The 21,740-nt window shown below is 37.9% G+C and overlaps 1 protein-coding gene across 1 annotated transcript in view; it reads right to left on the reverse strand.

The window, feature by feature from the left end:
• Positions 1–985: 985 nt before the first annotated feature.
• Positions 986–21,740, reverse strand: part of LOC141298323 (serine protease 27-like) — a 33,204-nt gene continuing 12,449 nt past the window's right edge. Inside the window, exons 4-7 of the mRNA XM_073828825.1 lie at positions 9,725–9,914; positions 2,400–2,668; positions 2,136–2,281; positions 986–1,339 (exon numbers count right to left, since the gene is read on the reverse strand). Of these exons, the coding sequence (XP_073684926.1) occupies positions 986–1,339; positions 2,136–2,281; positions 2,400–2,668; positions 9,725–9,914 (959 nt within the window). The remainder of the gene's footprint in view (positions 1,340–2,135; positions 2,282–2,399; positions 2,669–9,724; positions 9,915–21,740) is intronic.

Consider the following 21,740-nt stretch of genomic DNA (forward strand, 5'->3'; position numbering starts at 1 on the left):
ATAGTTATGTATTAAAGAATCAAATGTGGCTTTACTTGCAAGTGGAATAGCTTTCCAGAACCAGTTTTATTAATAAGTTATACTGCTTGTATTAAAAGCATAAGCTTTCCATTAACAAACTCTGTAATGTCTTTATTACTTAAAAGGGTGTGCTGCATGGTTAAAAGTACCGATGCTTTAAATGAAGGAGAAACAGCCAACCATTGACAAATCAAGTTCTGTTATGACTACAGGGAAGTTTACATTGTGTAATTTCAATGCACTTAGCAAAACAAAACAGCAAAATGAGTAGTTTATGACCAATGAAAACTTTAGAATCAGCTGTGGGACAGGTTTGTGCTTGACTGGTTTGGGTGGAGAAAAAAAAAAAATATGTATAAAGGCTCCACTTTTCAGACTTTTAACAACTACTAGAACATATAATTCTGAAAACACCAGGAAATGGTGACTGGGAACTATTTGAAATGAGAAGTGAAAGCAGTGCAAGTAAGCAAATTTATTTAAAACTCAGACAGCATGCATTGTGTTGATAAGGAAACCGATATGTTTAAACAGATAAATGTAATTCGACAACTTGTGGAATTATTACAAATGCTTATTTTTGCCACACAATAAAAAAAGCTTCTTATCCTACAATATAAACCTATTATGAGCATTACACCACCACCAAAAAAAAAAAAAAAAAAAAATAAGATGTAATAAATATAAAGTAAAGATATTAAAAAAAACATCAATCCATATGAAAATGAAATGGAAAAAAGTGACAAATCTATACATCAATAGTCAGTAAAATAATTGTATTTTTATGATATGTATTGTGTTGACAAGCTAATTAGAAATAACAGGTAAATAATAATAAATTTACATCTTCCAGTTTATCTATATATCTTTACATTAATGTATTTGTTCATCGTATCCCACTTATGTCACCATCAAAATCGATAAATAAGCTTACTGACCCCAAACACTAGTGACTAGTGTATCTTTACATAGAAATTAAGAACTGTATTGGTGGAAACAATAGAAAAGATAACAAAACATTTTGTGGAGGAGATGTTGAAGAAGATTGAAGTTTATATTCTGTATAATTTAATGAGGAAGGAGGAGGAGGTAGACCGGGACAGCTGTAACTGTAGTCAGGATCAGCTCCAGCAGAGGTAAACTGCACAAAACCTGGAGGATCATTGCACACTAAGGAACTGATCCATTCCTGATAGCGTGATACTCTGGTGTACACACCAGGGAGTTCAGGTCGAGCACAGCCAGTCCCAAAGCTAACAATACCTGACTGAACCCATACAGATCTCTGCCTGCTCACCATTGGACCTCCTGAATCCCCCTAAAAATACACATCGATACATGCATTTGTAGAAAGAAACATACACTGACATTCAATCTTTATGCCTCAACACATTAATAAGTTTATTCAGTAAAGATTTCTATTTCTATTTCAAATTGAAATACTATTATTTTGAACCTTCAACTCAGAGAATGCTAAAAAACGAAAATGTATCTCAGTTTTCATGAAAATATAAAGCAGCAAAACTGTTTTCAACACTGATAATAAGAAGCATTTGCAAATCAGCATTTTAGAATGATTTCTGAAGGATCGTGTGACACTGAAGACTGAAATAATAATGCTGAAAATGATTGTAATTTACATTTTAAATGGTATTAAAATAGAAAAATAAATTGTAAATTGCAGTAACATTTTATAATATTACTGTTACTGTATTTTTTTATTTTTTTTATTTTTTTATCAAATCAATCCAGCCTGGGTGAGCATAGAAGACTTTTATCAAAAACAGTAAAAAAAAAAAAAAAAAAAAAAAAAAAAAAAAACTTTGCATGGTAGTTCATGTTCGATATACTGTATTGTGATAATAAATGCATATTTTCCCAGATTAAAAGCAAACTTTTGTGCAGACAAAACAAGGACATTTGAAGAAAATAGTAATAATGGTGGTTAGATTTTTGTTGTTGTTTTGTTTTGTGCATCACAAACTCAAAAGTCTCTGTTTCTCTCAAAGTTTAGACATAATTTCCCAAATCTTTGCAATTTATTTTTTTTAATTTGAAGCACTTATTGTTTATCTTGTAAACACATGTTTGAGCTGAACAGAGACTTTTTGTACCTGACATGAGTCCTTGCCTCCTTCCTGTAGACCAGCACAGATCATGTTTTCTGTTATCTCTCCAACTCCATAGAGACAGTTGCACTGTCTGTTACCAATTACTGGCAACATTACTTCCTGTAGAACATCAGGGGATTGAAGGGGCACTGTAGGAAAGACATGAGATGTTATTTATTCTGCATAATTACTGACTATCCTGTTTTGAATGGTATTATAAAAGGCATTTCATGTTGATTTTAATGTGAAATGGTAATGATTTCTCACCTCCTTCACCAATGTTTCCCCATCCAGTGACCCAGCTGTCTGTGTCACTGTGGAACACACTGCTATCAGCTGCCAGACACACGGGTCTGATGTAGTCAGTGAAGGTCACTGGAGATCTCAATTTCAGAAGCGCGATATCGTTATCATTTGTTAAATGGTTGTAACTAGGATGTCTGATGATAAATCTCACTATACTGGACAATTCATTGGGGTTGAAGCCTTCCTGGGTCTGTCGCCCCAAAATCACAGAGTAATAATAGATGGGATTCCTGAGGACGGTAAAGAAATAGATAGAGGAATAATGCAAGAACCAATAGTTTTATTCGTTTTTAATGGAAGAGATCATTAAAAGAAAACACTAAAAAATTTTTACTGTTTAGCGTAAATATAAAGTATGAATATGGAGATATTGCTAGAGGAGAAAATAACCACATCAATTTTATTCAGAGAACCTAACTGTCAGGTTTCAGGCAGGAACAGACGAACAACGACGTAGTAAAATGAAAAGTATTTAATAAATCCAACGGGAAACAGGCAGACACAGGAACACGGAGTGGTAACATTAAAGACCGACAGCATTGAGGGAAAAACACACACACACTGTTAAAAAAAAAACTAATTTTACAGAAAATAACTGTAACTTTTTTACAGTAGTTTTCTGTAATTTCAAGTTACATTCAAAACTTAGTAAGATTACTAACAATATCTGTAAACTAACAACTTGACTGTTATTTTAGGTCCTTTTTCATTAAAGACAAATTACAGTATTTTTTCTTTTTTATACAGAAAAAATACTGTATTATTTTTACAGTATTTTTTGTGTTATTTTAAATTATGTTAAAAACTTTGTAAAATTACAAACAATATCTGTAAATTAACAACTTAATTGTTATTTTAAGTATTACTCCATTAATGACAAATTACAGGAATTCTCATTTTTTTTATACAAAAAATTATTGTATTTTTTACAGTATTTTTTCTGTTTTCTTAAACTACTTACATATTGATGTAAAATTACAAAAACAATCTGTAATTAAATAATGTTGCTCATTAAGGTTTATGTCCATACTAACAATTTAATGTTCTTTTTGTAATTTGAAAGTAAATCTTATTAGTTTTATATTTAAGGTGTATTTTACATTAAAACTCTGTAATTTTAAATAAAACAGAAGTAGAATATATATAAAATAGAAAATCAGTCTTAAAATCCACAAATCCTGTAACCATGCACTAAAAATCTATTGCATTAAAAATTGTTTATTTTTATAAAGAACAAATTAACCAATAAAGAGCGAGTGTATAATTTATTTGCAGAAGTCAAGTCAAAAAGCAATACCACAGTAGTCCAAATGACAATACGTTTGTAGTCGCAGTCCTCTCTGGTGGAATATACAGTAGGATAATAATGTAGTTTGAGGAGCAGGGCATCATTTAAGTTGTTAAACGCTCAAAACACTAGTATCCCGAATTCACTTTCACTATCGCTCAGTTGACGCGCTTTTCCTTTTTAAAACACGCATTACCGGTGGAAACACTGCAAGTCGCAATCTATGACGGTACCGGCGACAGCCAATGAGCGTTTGATTATCGCTGCCATTAATTATTCTGGCCAATGACTAGTAGGGAGTCGTTTCCCGGTCAAATTTGAATATGCTGCTGATCGGCTTCTTGTACAGTGACAGTCTGCTTCGGTCGCTCCTCAAGCAACGGCTTTCACGTGGATTATTTTACGTCTGACTGTTTAATTCATATTTTGAGCGAGTTTTGGTTGTGGAATGAAGATTGAGAACAAACAAACGCGAATATGGACTTTTTCCAGCAGCTAAAGATCATGCAAACTGCAAAAGGTAAGTACCCTTTACTATTATATAAAGTTCTATAGACTGTAACGTTAGTTATATTAAGATACAGTTTACTGAAGTGATATACTAATCGCGATTACATATCTTAGTATCCTACCAGTGTGTGTTACTGTGTTTTGTTAGTATGAGCTAATACTGTTAGCTGCGGCTAGGCGGTAACATAACATTATGTTTATGTCTTGCTGAATATATGAAGTAAAAGAAATCTGCAGCTCACTTGAATAGTCAAATACAGACAGTTTACTTAAGATGTAATTGACCTAAATACAGTCGCTAATGTTTTGAGTCCAGATTAACAAACCCGGTTGGTGTCAGTTACTGGATCTGTACATTTTGTTCTTAAAGTTACAGCAGTATAATTAAGCCTAACGTTACCAGCAGTCGTTCTTAATTATAATCAAACACTAAAGAGAAAATCATTCAATGTACTTAACTTGCCTTTGTATTAGTCCTATTGTTTGTAACGTTAATTTGCTACTTTGATCGCATGTTGAATGAAATACAATATAATAAATAACTATACTGTAATGTATTACTATTGTGAAATAATATGGTCATATCGTGCAGCCATGCTAGTTTTAAGATCAAACTCACAAAATGTGACAGAACTTCAAAATGAGTAACCTGAGAACACTGTTATGTGAACTCATCTGACAGAGAGAGGACCTGAGTGAAAGCATGATCATTGGACTCCATGGAGAAGAATACTAGATGTAAACCAGGATTTTGGATCAGCTGTGCAGATTTGGTTTGGAGCTGGTGAGTACATTTTTGCAAGCCCATGTCTGTCAGTAAGTAGATAGTGTTTTATCAAACAAATAAATTTTAATGTAATTGATTGCTTGTGTGTGTGTTTCCCCCTTATGATCCTGAAGTTTTGGGAATGAAAATCTTCTACATGATCTTCAGAGGAAGTAAGTATTCATTTCTAACATTAAGATTCTACATGTCATTCTTAACATTAAGACACACTAACATTAGAAATGTTCATATTATTTTTCTTCTGTTTTTTAATTTTATTTTATTTTTATCTTTTTTCAATTTGTTTTGTTTGGTTTTTTACCCCCAGCTGATTACTGACCATTTGGAGGAGGACTGCTCTTCATCTGGTGTGTCTGTCACTTCTGGTGCAGAGTCATGGACCTTTTGTTGTATGTTTTGGTTTTACTTATTCTCACACTACATTAATTATCAGAGCTACAGTGGTGCCAAAAATTATTAGAACACTAGTATTTTAACTAACTAACTAGTGCCTTAACTAATGGTTTAAACTTAACTATTTCTATCATTTGCTATAGTGTGTCAGTATGAAATATGTCTACATTTTCAAGTGTTCATTTTGCCATTAATTATAATAATCAGTGACACAAGGAGTATGAAAACAGACAGTGCTTCACACAGAGGTCTAATCTCATCATCTAAATCCAGAAGAACTGTGGCAACATCTCCAAGATGCTTAAAGAAACCTACCAGCAAAGCAGTACTGTTAAAAGTTTTAAGCACTTGTGTACAAATTCTGTAAAATGAGAATGTTGATAAATATCATAAATGTTATGTTTTCTTCATCAATTAACTTCTTTTGACCATCATCTTGTGTTTAAAGCAGCTTTTGCACAAGGTGCACTTGCGGATAGTTTTTCAGGTTTGCAGGTGGGTCTCTTGAAGCATCTTGGAGACGTTGCCACAGTTCTTCTAGATTTAATCTGTCTCAGTTTGTTCTGTTTCTTCATGCCATTCTGTGCAGAATGGATGATGATAAGATCAGATCTCTGGAGCACTGGCTGTTGTCAAACAAAAATCTTACTGGATTATTACATTTAATGGCAAAATTAATGTTTAGAAATATAAAATAAAATTACCAATTGAAACACTACAGCAAAAGATAGACATGACTGAATTAAAATCATTTTTAGCTGGTAAAAATACTAGTGTTCTAATAATTTTGGACACCACTGTATATGATGCCCATGAATTAAGATAAAATGATGTGGATGAGATAGAAATGCATTTTTAGTTCAGTTTCTCCTTGGAGCTCTGAATAACTGGTTATGAAAAATTCAGTAATCTAAATTTTGATCTGAAACTAATAAAATTGTTAATCTTGACAATTTTGTAGATGTACTGGTTTTGTATTTATTCAGTTCTAAAGGACTAGTTCAATTCTGATACAAATATTTCCTGCTGATAATTTACTCACCCCTGTGTCATTTAAGATGCTCTTGTCTGTCTCTTTTTCTGTCGAAAAGGTTTTTGAGGAAAACATTCCAGGATTTTTCTCCATATTTCGATGGGAGCCAACGGGTTGAAGGTCCAAAATTAATTAAAAATTAATTGTCAATGCAGCTTCAAAGGGCTCTACATCATCCCATCCAAGGAATAAGGGTCACTGGGAATTTGTAAAGCCCTTTGAAAGCTGTATTGAACTTTTGAAACCTTTATCCTTGACCTTAATCCCACTGAAGTCCACTATATGGAGAAAAATCCTGAAATCTTTTCCTCAAAAACTTTAATTTCTTTTCGACTTCAAGAAAGAAAGATATGAACATCTTGGATTACATGTGGAAGAGTGAATTATCAGGAAATATTTTCTAATAGTTTTAAGTTAAATATATATTTAATTAAACGTTTTGATGAAACTGTCCCATGTTCTTTTAATGTAATTGTGCTGTATTTCTTTAAAAAATTGCTGAAATGTAAAATATTAATTTTATATGGCATTTGCACAGACTTTGTGCTGCAGACTGTTTTTTTGTCTTTTAAATAAAACTGTTAATTTTCCACCTTGAGCATGCTTTGACACTTTATTGAAGGTTTTTTATTGTAATGATTTGTAAAATAACAGTGTTTCTCTGTAGAACATTTAGTGCTTTCATTGTAATAATCTAGGTAAAGTTTGTCAAATAAGGGTTTTACACTGTAAAAAAATGGTCAAACGACTGGCAGCTACGGCTGCCAAACAAAAACCATAAAGTTAAAGTAAAATATTGTAACCAAAAAAGGGGAAAGTCTGTAAAATAAGGGTTTTACACTGTAAAAGAGGTCCCGTAAAAAAACGGTCAAATGACTGGCAGCTACGGCTGCCAAACAAAAAACGTAAAATTAAAGTAAAATATCCTAATTGAAACAAGGAAAAATCATTAAAATAAGGGTTTTACACTGTAAAAAAGGTCCTGTAAAAAAACGGTCAAATGACTGGCAGCTATGGCTGCCAAACAAAAACCGTAAAATTAAAGTAAATTATCGTAATTGAAACAAGGAAAAATCTGTAAAATAATGTTTTTTTTCTGTAAAAGCTTTAATGAAAATTTCTGTAAAATTATTGTTTTTGCACTTTATTTCAATTAAGATATTTTACTGTAATATTACGGTTTTTGTTTGGCAGCCGTAGCTGCCAGTCATTTGACCGTTTTTTTACGAGATTTTTTTTTACAGTGCACTAAATACACAGACTGATTACACATCCAGGTGGAGACAATGAGGGAGAAACCAAAACACTCAGATCTGCGGGGGGATTTGATGGGAGTAACCAAACTAAAAGTCCGGGCGTGTGACATTACCTCCTCCTCCCGGAAGGCGCGTCCTCGTGCCGACAAACAGAAAAAAAAAAAACAGTACAAAGTCTAAGGAGGGGGCTTTGGTGGAGCATGGACTCCCGGGAGGAGGACACAAGATGGAGTCCAGGCAGGTGACGGAATAGTCCATGGAGGTGATGACAGAGAGAGGAGCCAAGGAGGGGGCTGGAGCAGGAGGAGCCAGGTGGGACCCAAAACTCAGCCATGATGGAATCCCACGGTGGAGCCGATGGAGGGAGGAGCCATGGTGGAGGAAGGGCTGACGACTCCATGGGGCCGACCGACGGAGGCGGAACAGGTGGTGGGCGAGCCCGAGGCGGAGACGGAAAGCCGATGATCTTGGGCGACACCGCGGATCCGGAGGACCAAGGAGGAACCCAAGGCTCTGGCGACCAAAGCGGAGATAAAGGTCCGAAAGGTCCGCGGAGGAGCTGGACCAACAAGGGAACCGAGGCTGTGCCCGCAGGAGGGAGGAGGTCCACAGAGCCGGTGGGACGGAGCGACGAGGCGCAGCCGGAGGAGTAAAGTCCAGAGGCTAAGGTGGGGCGACGACTGACCAGGGCGGAGCCGGAGGGACGATGGAGCCCGGTGGAGCTGGTGGACCAACTGCCGACAGCGGAGACGAGGGAGCAGAGAGACGGGGTGGAGCCGCAGGGTCGGGGGGCCGAGGCGGAGTCCAGGACTCAGAGGCTGAAGGCGGAGATGAGGGATCCTCCAGCCATGACGCCGATGGAAGCTGGCTGACCTGCGGCAAGCCCACTGCACAGCTGGTGGGCTGGGGGTGAGCAAGGGGACAGACAGAAGACAGCGGGGATTCTGGAAGACTGGACGGAACCAGCGGAGATTCAGGAAGGCTGGACAGAACCAGCGGAGATTCAGACATAGACAGAAGAGGGAGGTTGGGTGGGAAATCCAGGCAGACAGGTATTTCCGTGACAAAGTCTATTAAGTCCCCAGAGTTGTGCTCATGCTCACCCCCAGTGGTGGTGCAGTGGGCAGGGCTCTCTACCGCCCTCTCTTGCTCCACGAAGCACTCCACCGTTGTAGATGTAGTGGCCGGCTCTCGCACCTGGTCGGAAGTTATGACCCCGTCGGCGCTCCGGGCTCGGGCTTCCCGTCTACGATGGGCTCAGGCTCGTAATCCGCGGGTCGGGGTGGCTGGCTGAGCTCTGGGTCTGGAGTGGCACTGACGAGGTTCTCCTGGGAACGGGTGGAAAATGAGGGTTTGTTTCTCGCCAGTGTCCACTCCACAAACTCGGCGAAGTCCGCTTGAGGGCCGTCCTCGGACGACGACGCTCTGCATGACGCGTTGAGACTTGCATCATAGAAAGCACAGGGCACGTCGTCCGGATAGCTGGTGGTTTGAGCTACGAGTTGGAACATTACCGTGTATCCCTTGAGCGGTAATTCCCCCTGCTTCAGCCGTAGCAGGATGAACTCTGGACGTAGAAAGGAATCCATGGGGAAACACAACGTGATTATGGTGATTATGGTCCCAGCTGCCTTGAGATCATTGACAAGATCCTCCTGTGTAGTTTCGGGCTGATTCCTCACCGTTCTCATGATCATTGAAACTCCACGAGGTGAGATCTTCAGACCGAAGTTTTTCTTTCATTTGCGAATAATCCTCACTGTATGTAAGTTGTCAGTAGACTCTATCATTCTATATCTCCCAATAATATGTATTAAAACAAGCAATTAAGGGGCCAAGCACAAGGTAAAATGAAGGTGCTGTCTGTACTCAGCATGCCATTTCGAATCGTTTTTGGCCAAACTTGTCCGAAGTTAAGCAGAAATGTCAATTTTTAATATTTACTATACATTATACTTTTGACCAGTGGAATCTATGAAAGCTCAAGTATTTATTGGTAAGTAAGTTGAATGAGTTTACCCATTAAAGCAGTGCGCAGCAGACAGCACCCACTCTTTGTTGATGAGAGAACCTCCACAGATGTGCCTGCCTGAGAGAAGTATACTAGCCTGCCAGGGCCAGCGTCCAGCTGAAGCGTTCTGACCTCCTACGATCCTGCTGTTGATGGTAACTAGGGTTCTTCCACACATCAGAGCACTAGAAACATTATCTGAGGGAGCAAACACAAAATGTTGTATTACCCAAGAACTTTTTAAGCAGTACTGATGCATAGCATCAATCACATTCATGTAGTTTTTTTGAGGGGGACTCATTTACATACCGATTCAATATGTCTAATCCCACATAAAATAATGATAGCTGGATTACAAATGCAAATAGCATGCCTTGCTGGCACTTGACTACTGATCTTTATATATATATATATATATATATATATATATATATATATAGATATAGATATAGATATAGATATAGATATAGATATAGATATAGATATAGATATATAGATATATATAGATATATAGATTATTTTACTATATCTAACTAGAAACCAAATTGTCAATGTAGTATTAATGTACCTCGGAGATTAGTTTTAATACAGAAACCTACAAAACAAAGCAGAAGCAAATGTTACATACATATAAAAGTCTTCCAACTCTGTTACACATAATATTGAAAAAAATCTAGACAAAAATGATCAAATTAGACATCTAAAATGAAACCAAACAACACATTTAATTAATAAACAAATATACTATAACGTTTTGATGGATCATCAACACGAAACACCCATCTATCAGTGACGTTGACATTGCTTGCGTATGATAGACTTGCAATGTCAAAAACAGGAATTGACAAGAAATTAGTAGAGGAAATTGTGTCAAAGCCAGACTGTAAAAGAATAAAACACACACACACACACACACACACACACACAAATACATTAAATCCAAAAACATATAATTTAACACATTAACATCATAAATTTGTGTGACACAACATATGATCACATTTTCACATTGCCTTACCTCTTCATATTGGGTGGGAGTGATGAAATCATAATGCATGAGTATAAATGACATGTTTTTTCCAGACACTAAAACCACTTGAAAAGTTGACTCCTGGATAAGACAGGGAATTCTTCATTAATACAGTCGTCATTAATAGAGTCATACAACATCATTCTGGATATTCCATGAAATTCAGTTAATTGAAAACATTTAGCAAAAAAAGTGCATTCTAACTGAAAGAGAAACTTACTGCTTCACTGTTTCCAAAGTATGCTACTTTATCCCATGTAGCAATAAAACCCCAAGAGGCAGAAAATGTCATTTTGGGAAAATATAGGTTAATGTCTCTTGATGCCCGATTCAAGAGACGAGCATCTGTTATTTGTCGGTAAGAGATGGTGCCTTTCTCACAATTGTCAATATCTGTCCACAGTGGAGCGATGATGTCTATATATGAGTATGCAGGAAAATAATTGGGATACCACTGGGAAAGTGGCCAATTAAAGGTCAGGTCTCCATTGTTATTCACCTGAAAGATCAAAACCAGTCATGAGGATTTTCAAGTAACATAATCTATGGGGAATATACAGTCAAGCCTGAAACTATTCATACCCCTGGCAAATTCTAATTTAAAGTTATTTTTATTCAACCAGCAAGTTTTTTTTTTTTTTTACCAGAAATGACACAGACTTCTCTCAAAAGATAATAAGACGAAGTACAAGAGGCATCATTGTGGAAAATATATTTCTCAGCTTTTATTTGATTAATTGGGAACAGCTGTTTCAATCAACTCAACAGGTAAAAAACAGAAGCTCTCTGTTGTTGGTTTGTGGACAGTCATGGCTAAGACAAAGAAGCTCACTGAGGACCTGCGGCTACGCATTGTGGCTGCTCACAAGTCAGTAAGGGCTATAAGACCATATCTAAATCTTTTGAAGTTCCAGTGGCTAAAGTGCAAAGTATTATTAAAAAATACAAGACTTTCCGCACTGTGAAAAATCTCGTGAAAAAGGACGTGGTCGGAAGCCAAAAGTGACACCTGTGCTGGCCAGGAGGATAGTAAGAGAGGGAAAAAAGAAGCCAAGGATCACCATCAAGGCCATCCCAATGAATCTGGGCTCTGCTGGTGGCAACATCTCAAGGCAGACAGTCCAACGGACACTGCACACTGCTGGGTTCCACGGACGCAGACCAAGGCAGTCTGCAGAGAAACTTGGCCTTGGGCACCAGTGGACATTTCAGCACGACAATGACCCTAAACGCACTAAAGATGAATGGGCAAAAATACCAGTGGAGACATGCAGAAAGCTGGTTTATAGGTTAATAGGCAATTATAGGAAGCGTTTGATTGCTGTAATAGCCAATACAGGCTTTTCTATTGATTATTGAGAAGAGTATGAATAATTTTGGACATGCCACTTTTTGTTCAAATGTAAATAAAAGATGAGTAATAATTTTTCCACAATGATGCCTCTTGTACATCGTCTTATCACCTTCTGGGAGACATCTGCGTCATTTCTAATAAAAAATAAATAAAAATTGCTGGTTGAATAAAAGTATACTTTAAGTCAGAATTTGACAGGGGTATGAATAATTTCGTGCTTGACTGTATATGTATGTAATTGAATGTCATGAATATCAAAATTCTACTTACAAATATTTGGTCATATACACGGCCGAAGTACACAAATGGCTGCAGCAGAGGAATCAGTGGAGAGCTTCCATCGTCCGACTGCGGGCTCCTCTCATCCTCTTCGTCTCCATATGGGTAGAATATTCCTAATATTCCCAATAGTATTATTATGCATGATAAAAGATTTGAAGGACATAAATGCCTACTTTTTCATATTATATTTCGTGGCTATAACAATGTTCAATGATAATGTGCTTTAACAATAACATATCAAACAATGTGATATTCTTTATATTGAAGAGTAACGTTACCCTCCTCAGGTCCACCATCAACACGAAATACCCAGCGTCCCGGCACATTGACATTGCTGGAGTTAAACAGCTTATTTTCATCAGTCACAGGGATTGAAAAATAATTTGTTGAATTTATTGTGTCATAGCCAGCCTGCAAGTAAATAATACAAAATAATAATAATAATAATAAATTAATGTATATGACCATTTAATATGATTATTAATTAATAATAATATCAGAATTTTATAGTTTTGTAACAATTCTTATTCTGTCCAACCTGAATGCTTTGATCAGTTGAGGAGATATTTCCGTAGTTCATTATGACAAAGGAATAAGTCCTGCATATGACTAGAAGGATTTGGAAGGAGGATTCCTGAGAAAAGTCCAGTAAGGTTTAATGAAATAAAATACACCTACATATTGTCTAAAAAACAAAACTCGTTAAAGCTAAAGTGTGTGTAAACCTTTTAATAAGTCTGTTATAGATTTTATCTACATACCGTGGTGGAGCTGTTCAAGTACGGCACCCTATTCCAAGTAGCAATGAGGACTGCATATACTGAGAAGGCAAACTCTGGAAAATACCGTTTGACATCATTTCTCGCCCGGTCCAGATTACGGCCTTGAGTTGCCACATAGTAGGAGATGCTTCCACTGACACTACAGTCAAACTTTGCCCAGAATGGAGCTATAATGTCTCCAATAGAGTTGGCAGGGAAAGCCTTGGGGAGACTTTCATTAAACGGTTCAAACGTCAAATATCCATTATTATTGACCTGTAGTAAAGATTTGAACATTTAACTGAAGCACATGACTTGTAATACATCAATGTTCTTAAAATGTGTTAATATAACATCTCACATATATGTTGTGGTATTTGCGTCCAAAGTACAAGAAAGGATACTGCAAGTGCAGAGCTGTCAAGTTTCCATTACTTCGACAGGAATTCTGATTGTGCTGATTGCCAGCTGGATAAAACAGACCTGGAAAAAAATGGCCTTGGTACAGTACATACAAAGATTAAATGTTAATTAAGTTAAGGAGAAGAAATAAAAAATTTATTACTATGTTCTGTTGGCAAAGTGTCGACACGAAAAGCCCAACGTCCCGTAAAATTGACATTTGTGGAGTGGGTCAGGTTAGCAGTGTCAGACACAGGAATTATATAATAACTGGTGGAATCGACAATGTTATATCCAGCCTAAACAATGATTAAAAACACATTTGTTACTGGTACTGTAGCTAATAATCTAACAATACTGTAAAACAATTCTGTTGTATCCCTACAAATACATTTGAACTGAATACTGTAAATGGTATTTAATTTCAAAATAAAAATGACAGGGCTTGGAAAAACTTTCTTACCAGTGCAATATGTTTAGTTTGGGGAATACTGCCATAATTGAATAGAATAAATGACAAACTAGAACCTGTGATCAGCAGTACTTGAAAAGAGGAGTTCTGAATAAGAAAAACGACACAAAATCAAATCATCACACATTCACAAGACAATTGAAAAGAAGTATCGAAACAAATCTTACCTGTGCTGAAGTGTTGAAATATGTCACATTATCCCAAGTACAAATAAAAACTGAGTCTGCATTGAAGTTTTTACGACGAAAATATTGACGTATATCATTTGTTACTCGTTGTAGTCCTCGAACACCAAGTTGTTGAAAGTAAATGTCACTGTTGGCAATATCTGTCCATAGTGGAGCAACAATGTCTATATATGCAGGAAAAGTTGGGGGACTTGATGGAAATAATGGCCGGTTGAAAGTAAGAAATCCATTTTTGTGAACCTAAAAGGGGTTTAAATTACAGATTACATGTTGACGAACGGCTAGCATAAGTGTTAAATTGCTTTTTAAAAATTCTTTGTTGCATTAATGAGTGTCCTCACATAAACAGATCTGTATCTGAGTCCGAAGTAAGAAAATGGTGTCTGTAAATAGAACTCAAAATATTCTTGATTGTTTTGTTTGTGCCCATTGCGAAATGGATAAAACAGTCCTGAAAGCATACAAGTTTATTTTTAGCACGCTTATGATTTTAATTGATGTGTAACATTTCACTACATATTAAATCCCCAATTAACTGAATCTACGTTTCAAACGTTAAACAACTATTAAACAAGATATACAGAAATGCCATGTTTAATTATTAAATTGCTGTACCATAGTTGTCTGATGCATGGTCAACTCGAAATACCCATCGACCCAGGACGTTGACATTGCTTGTGTTTGAAAGGTATGTAACGTCAGAGACAGGAATTGAAAATAAATCAGTTGAATCACTTGTGTCATATCCAGCCTAAATAATGATGACAAACATGTTTATACATAAGAGAAGCTGTAGCTAAAAATCTCACATTACTCTAAAACAATTCTATTATATATTATATAGAATTTGCTTTTTAACTGTCCCAAATACTGTGTATTACATTTTAAAAAATACAGGGCTTTGGAAATCTTTCTCACCAGTGCAATATGTTTTGTTTGGGGAATATTGGCATAATTGAATATTATAAATGACAATCCAGAACCAGAGATCAGCAGTACCTGAAAAGAGGATTTCTGAAGGAGAAAAACAACACAACATTAAATGATCACACACAGTCACAAGACAAGTTAAAACAAACAATGAAACAAATCATACCTCTGCTGAAGTGTTGACGTATGTCACATTATCCCAAGTACAAATAAAAACTGAGTCTGCACTAAAATTTGTGTGAGGAAAATATTGACGGATATCATTTGTAACTCGTTGTAGTATTCGGACACTACTGAATTGGTGAAAGTAAAAGTCACTATTGTCAATATCTGTCCATAGTGGAGCAACAATGTCCATATATGCAGGAAGAGTTGGGGGACTTGATGGAAACCATTGCCAGTCGAAAGTAAGAAATCCATTTTTGTTAACCTAAAAGAGGTTTGGAAAACAGATTTCACGTTGACAAATATTTTAATGGCTAGCATAAGTGTCAAATTGCTTTTAAAATGCATAAATGAGTGTCCTTACAAAAACAGATCTGTATGTGAGCCCGAAGTAAGAAAATGGTTTCTGCAAATCGAGCCACGAAAAACCAGAATAATGTTGAGTGTTTTGCTTGTGATTATTGGTATATGGATAGAACAGTCCTGCAAGCATGCAAGTTCATTTCTCAGCACAATTATGAAATGAATGAATTGCTCTCCAATAAAAAAACAAACAAACAAACAAACAACTACTAAACAAGATATGCAATAAATGGCATGTACATTAATATTACCATTTCCTGGTGCTTTGTCAGTCCGAAATACCCATCGACCCATGACGTTGACATTGCTTGTGTAGGACAAATATGTGGAGTCAGAGGCAGGAATTGAAAAGAAATCAGTTGAATCATTTGTGTCATAGCCAGACTGTCAATCAAAGTAAGACAACGAAAGGTTCAGTTAAAATACAAACATCATATAGTGATACAAAATAATATTTTTTTATTTCAGAGTATTTTTTTAATTACTTACTTTAACAACATATGTAGGGGCAATAAGACCATAATGCATGAGTGTAAATGACATGTTTTTGCCAGACACCAAAACCACTTGAAAGGTCGACTCCTTGAAAATAAAAGGAGAATACAGAGAACCTGCTAAACTAATTCCTTATAACAAATTGCTGTGCAAGAAACTTCTGTCATATTATTTCAATCTTAACAAAAACTTACTGTCCGCCTGTATCCATAGAACGATACTTTATCCCATGTAGCAATGAACACCCATGAGGCAGAGAAGTTCAGATTGGGGTAATATTGGTTTATGTCTCTAGAGGCCCGATTTAAGAGCTGAGGATCTGTTGATTGTCGGTAAGAGATGCTTCTGTTATGTCTAATGTTAATATATGTCCATAGTGGAGCGATGATGTCCATAGATGAGTATGTAGAATAATAGTACCAATACCACTCAAACAGCTCATTAAAAGTCAAATACCCCTGGTTTCGCACCTGGTATGGGACCAAAACAATAAAGGGTCAGTCATCTGGAATTTTAAGGAAATGTAAAGCTACTCATGTTGTTTCAGTAAAACATAGTGTACAACATCATAAATGTGACAATGCTATTTACATATAGTTGATTATAAATAAGCCCAAAGTAGACAAACGGCTGTTCCAGGGGAATCAGAGAACTTCCAGAATATTCTGCAGGGGTTTTTGTATCCTCATCTCCATGTGGGTAGAAAATTCCTGTTAAAAGGCATCATAAAATTATATATCCTGCTAAAAAGGATGTATAGGAGAATGAGCGGCTTTAAATTTACATACAAAAATAATTTAAAAATCTTAATGGGTCTGATTCCAAAAATGTTAAGAGTCACTGCACACTATTAAACAGAATCAAAGAATTACCCTCCTCAGGTCCACCATCAACACGGAATGCCCAGCGTCCCGGCACATTGACGTTGCTGGAGTTGAAAAGCTTATTTCCATCAGGCACAAGGATTGAAAAGTTGTGTGTTGAATTTATTGTGCCATAGCCAGCCTGAGTAAACGAAAATGTAATCAAAAAGGTTGTGCGGTGAAATTTATTTAGAATTTCTCTAATATAATCTTCAGATATACTGTTCTCATCTTTTCTAACCTGAAACTGCTGCTTCGTAGAGGAGATATTGCCGTAGTTCATCATGACGAAAGACAGAGAACCACCAGAGACCAAAACAACTTGAAAAGTTAAACTCTGTAACAGAAAAAGAAAAATTATTATAATAACTCATAAACAGAGAGTAATTCCAGACAGAGCTGTGTGATTCATTGAAATTAAGTTTCGATTACGTCTTCAAACAATTATGAAAATACAATCGTCTTCTTTCTCGCTTGGCTTGCTCCATTCAATCAGGGGTCGCCGCAGTGAAGTTATCCGCACTGCCAATTGTTTTACGCAGGATAATTATGAAAATACAATAATTGAGTTAAAATGATTATTGTGCCCCCATTTTACCCCTTTCCAGCAAACGTGCTTTCGCTCCTCCATAAAAACCCAAACTTCATGTGCTAATCAGTAAAACCATGTAATATGACTTTTACAAAATGGGACATGCTTGGTTTATTAAGTTTATTATTTGTATTTGTGTTTTTAAAAACATGAAAGAGAGCTCATGCTATTTCTCAGGAGGCTGTATGTGCACACGCTCATTCATAATCTGACGTGTCACACTGTACATTTCTTAAACCCTGGGTACTGTTTTTATTTGCATATTTGACAGTGATGTCTAGATAACACCAGACCGCCTTTGGTTTTTGACCACTAAAAATGGGCATGCAAGCATGAAAATCTTGGAAAAAATAATGTTTATGATACTCAAACAGGTTCAGTGATGGAAAAAAATTATTTGATCCCCTGCTGATTTAAAAAAATATATATCAGTCTAGAATTTTAATGGTAGGTTTATTTTAACAGTGAGAGACAGAAAAACAACACCAAAAAAGAAAAAAGAAAAATGCATTTTAAAAAAGTTATAATTTGATTTGCATTTTAATGAGTGAAATAGGTATCTGATCCCCTATCAGTTAGCAAGATTTCTGGCTCCCAGGTGTTTTTGTATAGGTTGTAAGCTGAGATAAGGAACACTCTCTTATAGGGAATGCTCCTAATCTCAGCTTGTTACCTGTATAAAAGACACCTGTCCACAGAAGCAATCAATCAATCAGATTCCAAACTCTCCACAATGGCCAAGACCAAAGAGCTGTCCAAGGATGTCAGGGACAAGATTGTAGACCTACCAAGACTATAGCCAAGCAGCTTGGTGAGAAGGTGACAACAGTTGGTCTGATTATTCGCAAATGGATGAAAAACAAAATAACTCTCTCTCGGTCTGGGGCTTAATGCAAGATCTCACCTTGTGGAGTTTTAATGATCATGAGAATAGTGAGGAATCAGCCCAGAACTATTACGGGAGGATCTTGTCAGTGATCTCAAGGCAGCTGGGACCATAATCACCAAGAAAACAATTGGTAACACACTACGCAGTGAAGGCCTAAAATCCTGCAGCGTCAAAGGAGAACTGGGTGAAAGTTTTGTGGTCAGATGAGACGAAAATCAAGCTCTTTGGCATCAACTCAACTCGCTGTGTTTGGAGGAGGAGAAATACTTTCTATGACCCCAAGAACAACATCCCTACTGTTAAACATAGAGGTGGAAACATTTTTACATCAGCTTTGGGGGTGTTTTTTCTGCTAAGGGGACAGGACTACACCGAATCAAAGGGATGATGGACAGGTCCATGGTCCATCAAATCTTGGGTAAGAACCTCATTCTCTTAGCCAGGGCATTGAAAATGGGTTGTGGATGGATATTCCAGCATGACAATGCACACGGCCAAGACAACAAAGGAGCTCAAGAAGAAGCACATTAAGGTCCTGGAGTGGCCTAGCCAGTCTCCAGGCCTTAATCCCATAGAAAATCTGTGGAGGGAGCTGAAGGTTTGAGTTGCCAAACATGACTTCGAATGACTTCGAGAGGATCTGCAAAGAGGAGTGGGACAAAATCTCTCCTGAGATGTGTGCAAACCTGATGGCCAAATACAAGAAACGTCTGACCTCTGTGATTGCCAACAAGGGTTTTGCCACCAAGTATTAAAGGTCACAAATTGTACACATTTCTGGAGGTTTATTTTATTTGTTGATGTCCTTAAGAATATATATTTGTGGTATAGCTGCCAAATCTCAATATATTTTTACAGCTCCTTTTTTAGGAGCTCTGTCAAGAACTTTATTTTCAATGAAGTTCCAGAACGCATCAGTGAGAAATTGGTTCTTTGTCCACTTCATTTTACAACCGATTCATTTACAAACAAGGCAAAATTCCATGCAGGATTTTTTGAAAGATTAAAACTAAAAGTTGATGCTGTGCCGTCTATATTGGATCCAATAGTAATGTTGCAAAACACAGGTGTGAATAATTGTTTTTATTACATGGTCACTATTACTTTGTCTGTTTTCACAGATCGTTTGATATGTACTGAGTATTATGTATATATGTACTGTACTATATATATATATATATATATATATATATATATATATATATATATATATATTCAATCAGTTTAAAGATAGAGAAACATCTTATTTTGAGACACCAAATGAGGTGAAAATTAAACATGTTAAGATAACACATTATATTACATTAATAATACTTGAAACACAAAAAGGTTTTCATACTCAAACTTTCAGACTCTAAGATGTAAGTAATAACAAGATAACTTACCGATTGTGAGTTGTTATAGTACGGCACTTTATCCCAAGTGGTAATGAGCAGCCATGAGGCAGTGAAGTTCAGATAAGGAAAATACTGGTTTATGTTGTTTGAAGCTGCTAGTAAGAGTCCACCTCTGGTAAACTGACGATAGGAGATTGTTCCATTGGCAGTGTTGTCCATGTCTGTCCAAAGTGGAGCAATAATGTCTCTGTTGAGTTGTGACTGTAAATAGCTGGGTGTTGGCTGAGAAAGAGGCCCATCAAATGTCAAATGTCCATTGTTATTAACCTGAAGCAGAAATAAAACAATATTATAAATGAGCTTTTGCAGTACAAATATATATATATATATATATATATATTGTGACGGGCGTCCCGAGGAGCAATCAGCGTCGCCCTGGCAACACACGAGGACCAGCTGGATCCACTCACCACGGACCAATCGGTCACGGCTCAGCCCGCTTTATAAGCAGTCTGCCACAACCAGAGAGTGAGACACATCTCCAATGCACTGTGAGACTTACCTGACCGCTGTATCTTTTCTCCTCCAGAGTCGCCGTGACCGCTTGGTCCCCCACTTCCGGGTTGCACGTTTTGGGGTTAAAGCACGTCTTTGCACCAACCCCCTGCACCGGCCACCCTCACTTGGAGACACCAGCACCCAGGAGAAAGCCACCCTGCACCACAAGGAAGACAACCTCACCTCTTCACTCACCGTATTGTTTGCCTTGCTTCACTACCGTCAATAAACGCACCCTCCGGGGCTCACTCAACTCTTGTTTTGTTGTTGCTGTTCTCCGCCCGGCCACAAGGTGGTGGAGAATGCGGGCATGAACGTTCCTAGCGCCGGCTGAGAACACCAACAAACAAGACGTTGTTTACACCACCATTTTGTTGCCCCTCTCACCTCCGGCTGTCTTTTTTCTTTCTTTTTAGGCTCGCTCCTCCCCGCAACGATGGAGGAACTTGTAAAACAGCTTACGGAGGTTAGCGTCCGCCAGCAGCAGTGCTTCGAGCTGCTTACCGAGCAACACAGCCACATTCAAGGGTATTTGGCCGAACTTCGCTTACCGGCCGCCCAGAACATCCCTCTACCGGACCCTCGAGTCACCGCTGCCCGTTTGCTACCCAAGCTGACCGCAAATGATGATATTGAGGCCTACCTCAAGATGTTCGAATCACTCGCTCGCACCGAAGGGTGGGCGAGAGGTACGTGGGCTGCGACACTGGCACCGCTGCTTTCCGGTGAGGCGCAACGAGCATATTTTTCCTTACCAGCGTCTTCCCAAAATAATTATAATGAGTTAAAAAAAGAAATATTAGGCCGTCTCGGCCTTTCTGCAACCGTTGCCGCCCAGCGCTTCCACGAATGGGAGTTTAAAACACGGTTGCCAGTCCGCGCCCAGGCCGCCGATCTGATGCGGTTAGCTGAGCATTGGCTACTGGAAGATTCACCCTCCCCAGCTCAAGTGACCGAACGGGTAGTGGTAGACAGGCTGCTGAGAGCTTTACCCCGCTCGATGAGGCAGGCCGCGGGTATGCGGGGGCCGAAGACCATCGCCGAGGTGATCGACGCCGTGGAGCTGGCGGACGCAACCTACCACCGGGACGTCGGGGAGCGAGCGCAGCCATTTCCCCGGAGGGTGCCCCAGGAGCGACGCCCGCCGGAAGGCACCCCACGACCAGTACACAGGCCGACCAGCCCCCGCGACGAGCCCATGCCCACAGAGCCGTCGACCCCCACCAAGGCTTGGATGGCAGGCTGTGTGGTTCACCAGAAAACACCCCCTGAAGCGCCTACGGCCACTGTCAGGATCCGAGGACGCCACTTCCGCGCCCTGTTGGACTCCGGCAGCGCAGTTT

Source organism: Garra rufa, chromosome 22 (genome assembly GCF_049309525.1).
Source record: "Garra rufa chromosome 22, GarRuf1.0, whole genome shotgun sequence".
In the NCBI taxonomy this organism is placed as follows: domain Eukaryota; kingdom Metazoa; phylum Chordata; class Actinopteri; order Cypriniformes; family Cyprinidae; genus Garra; species Garra rufa.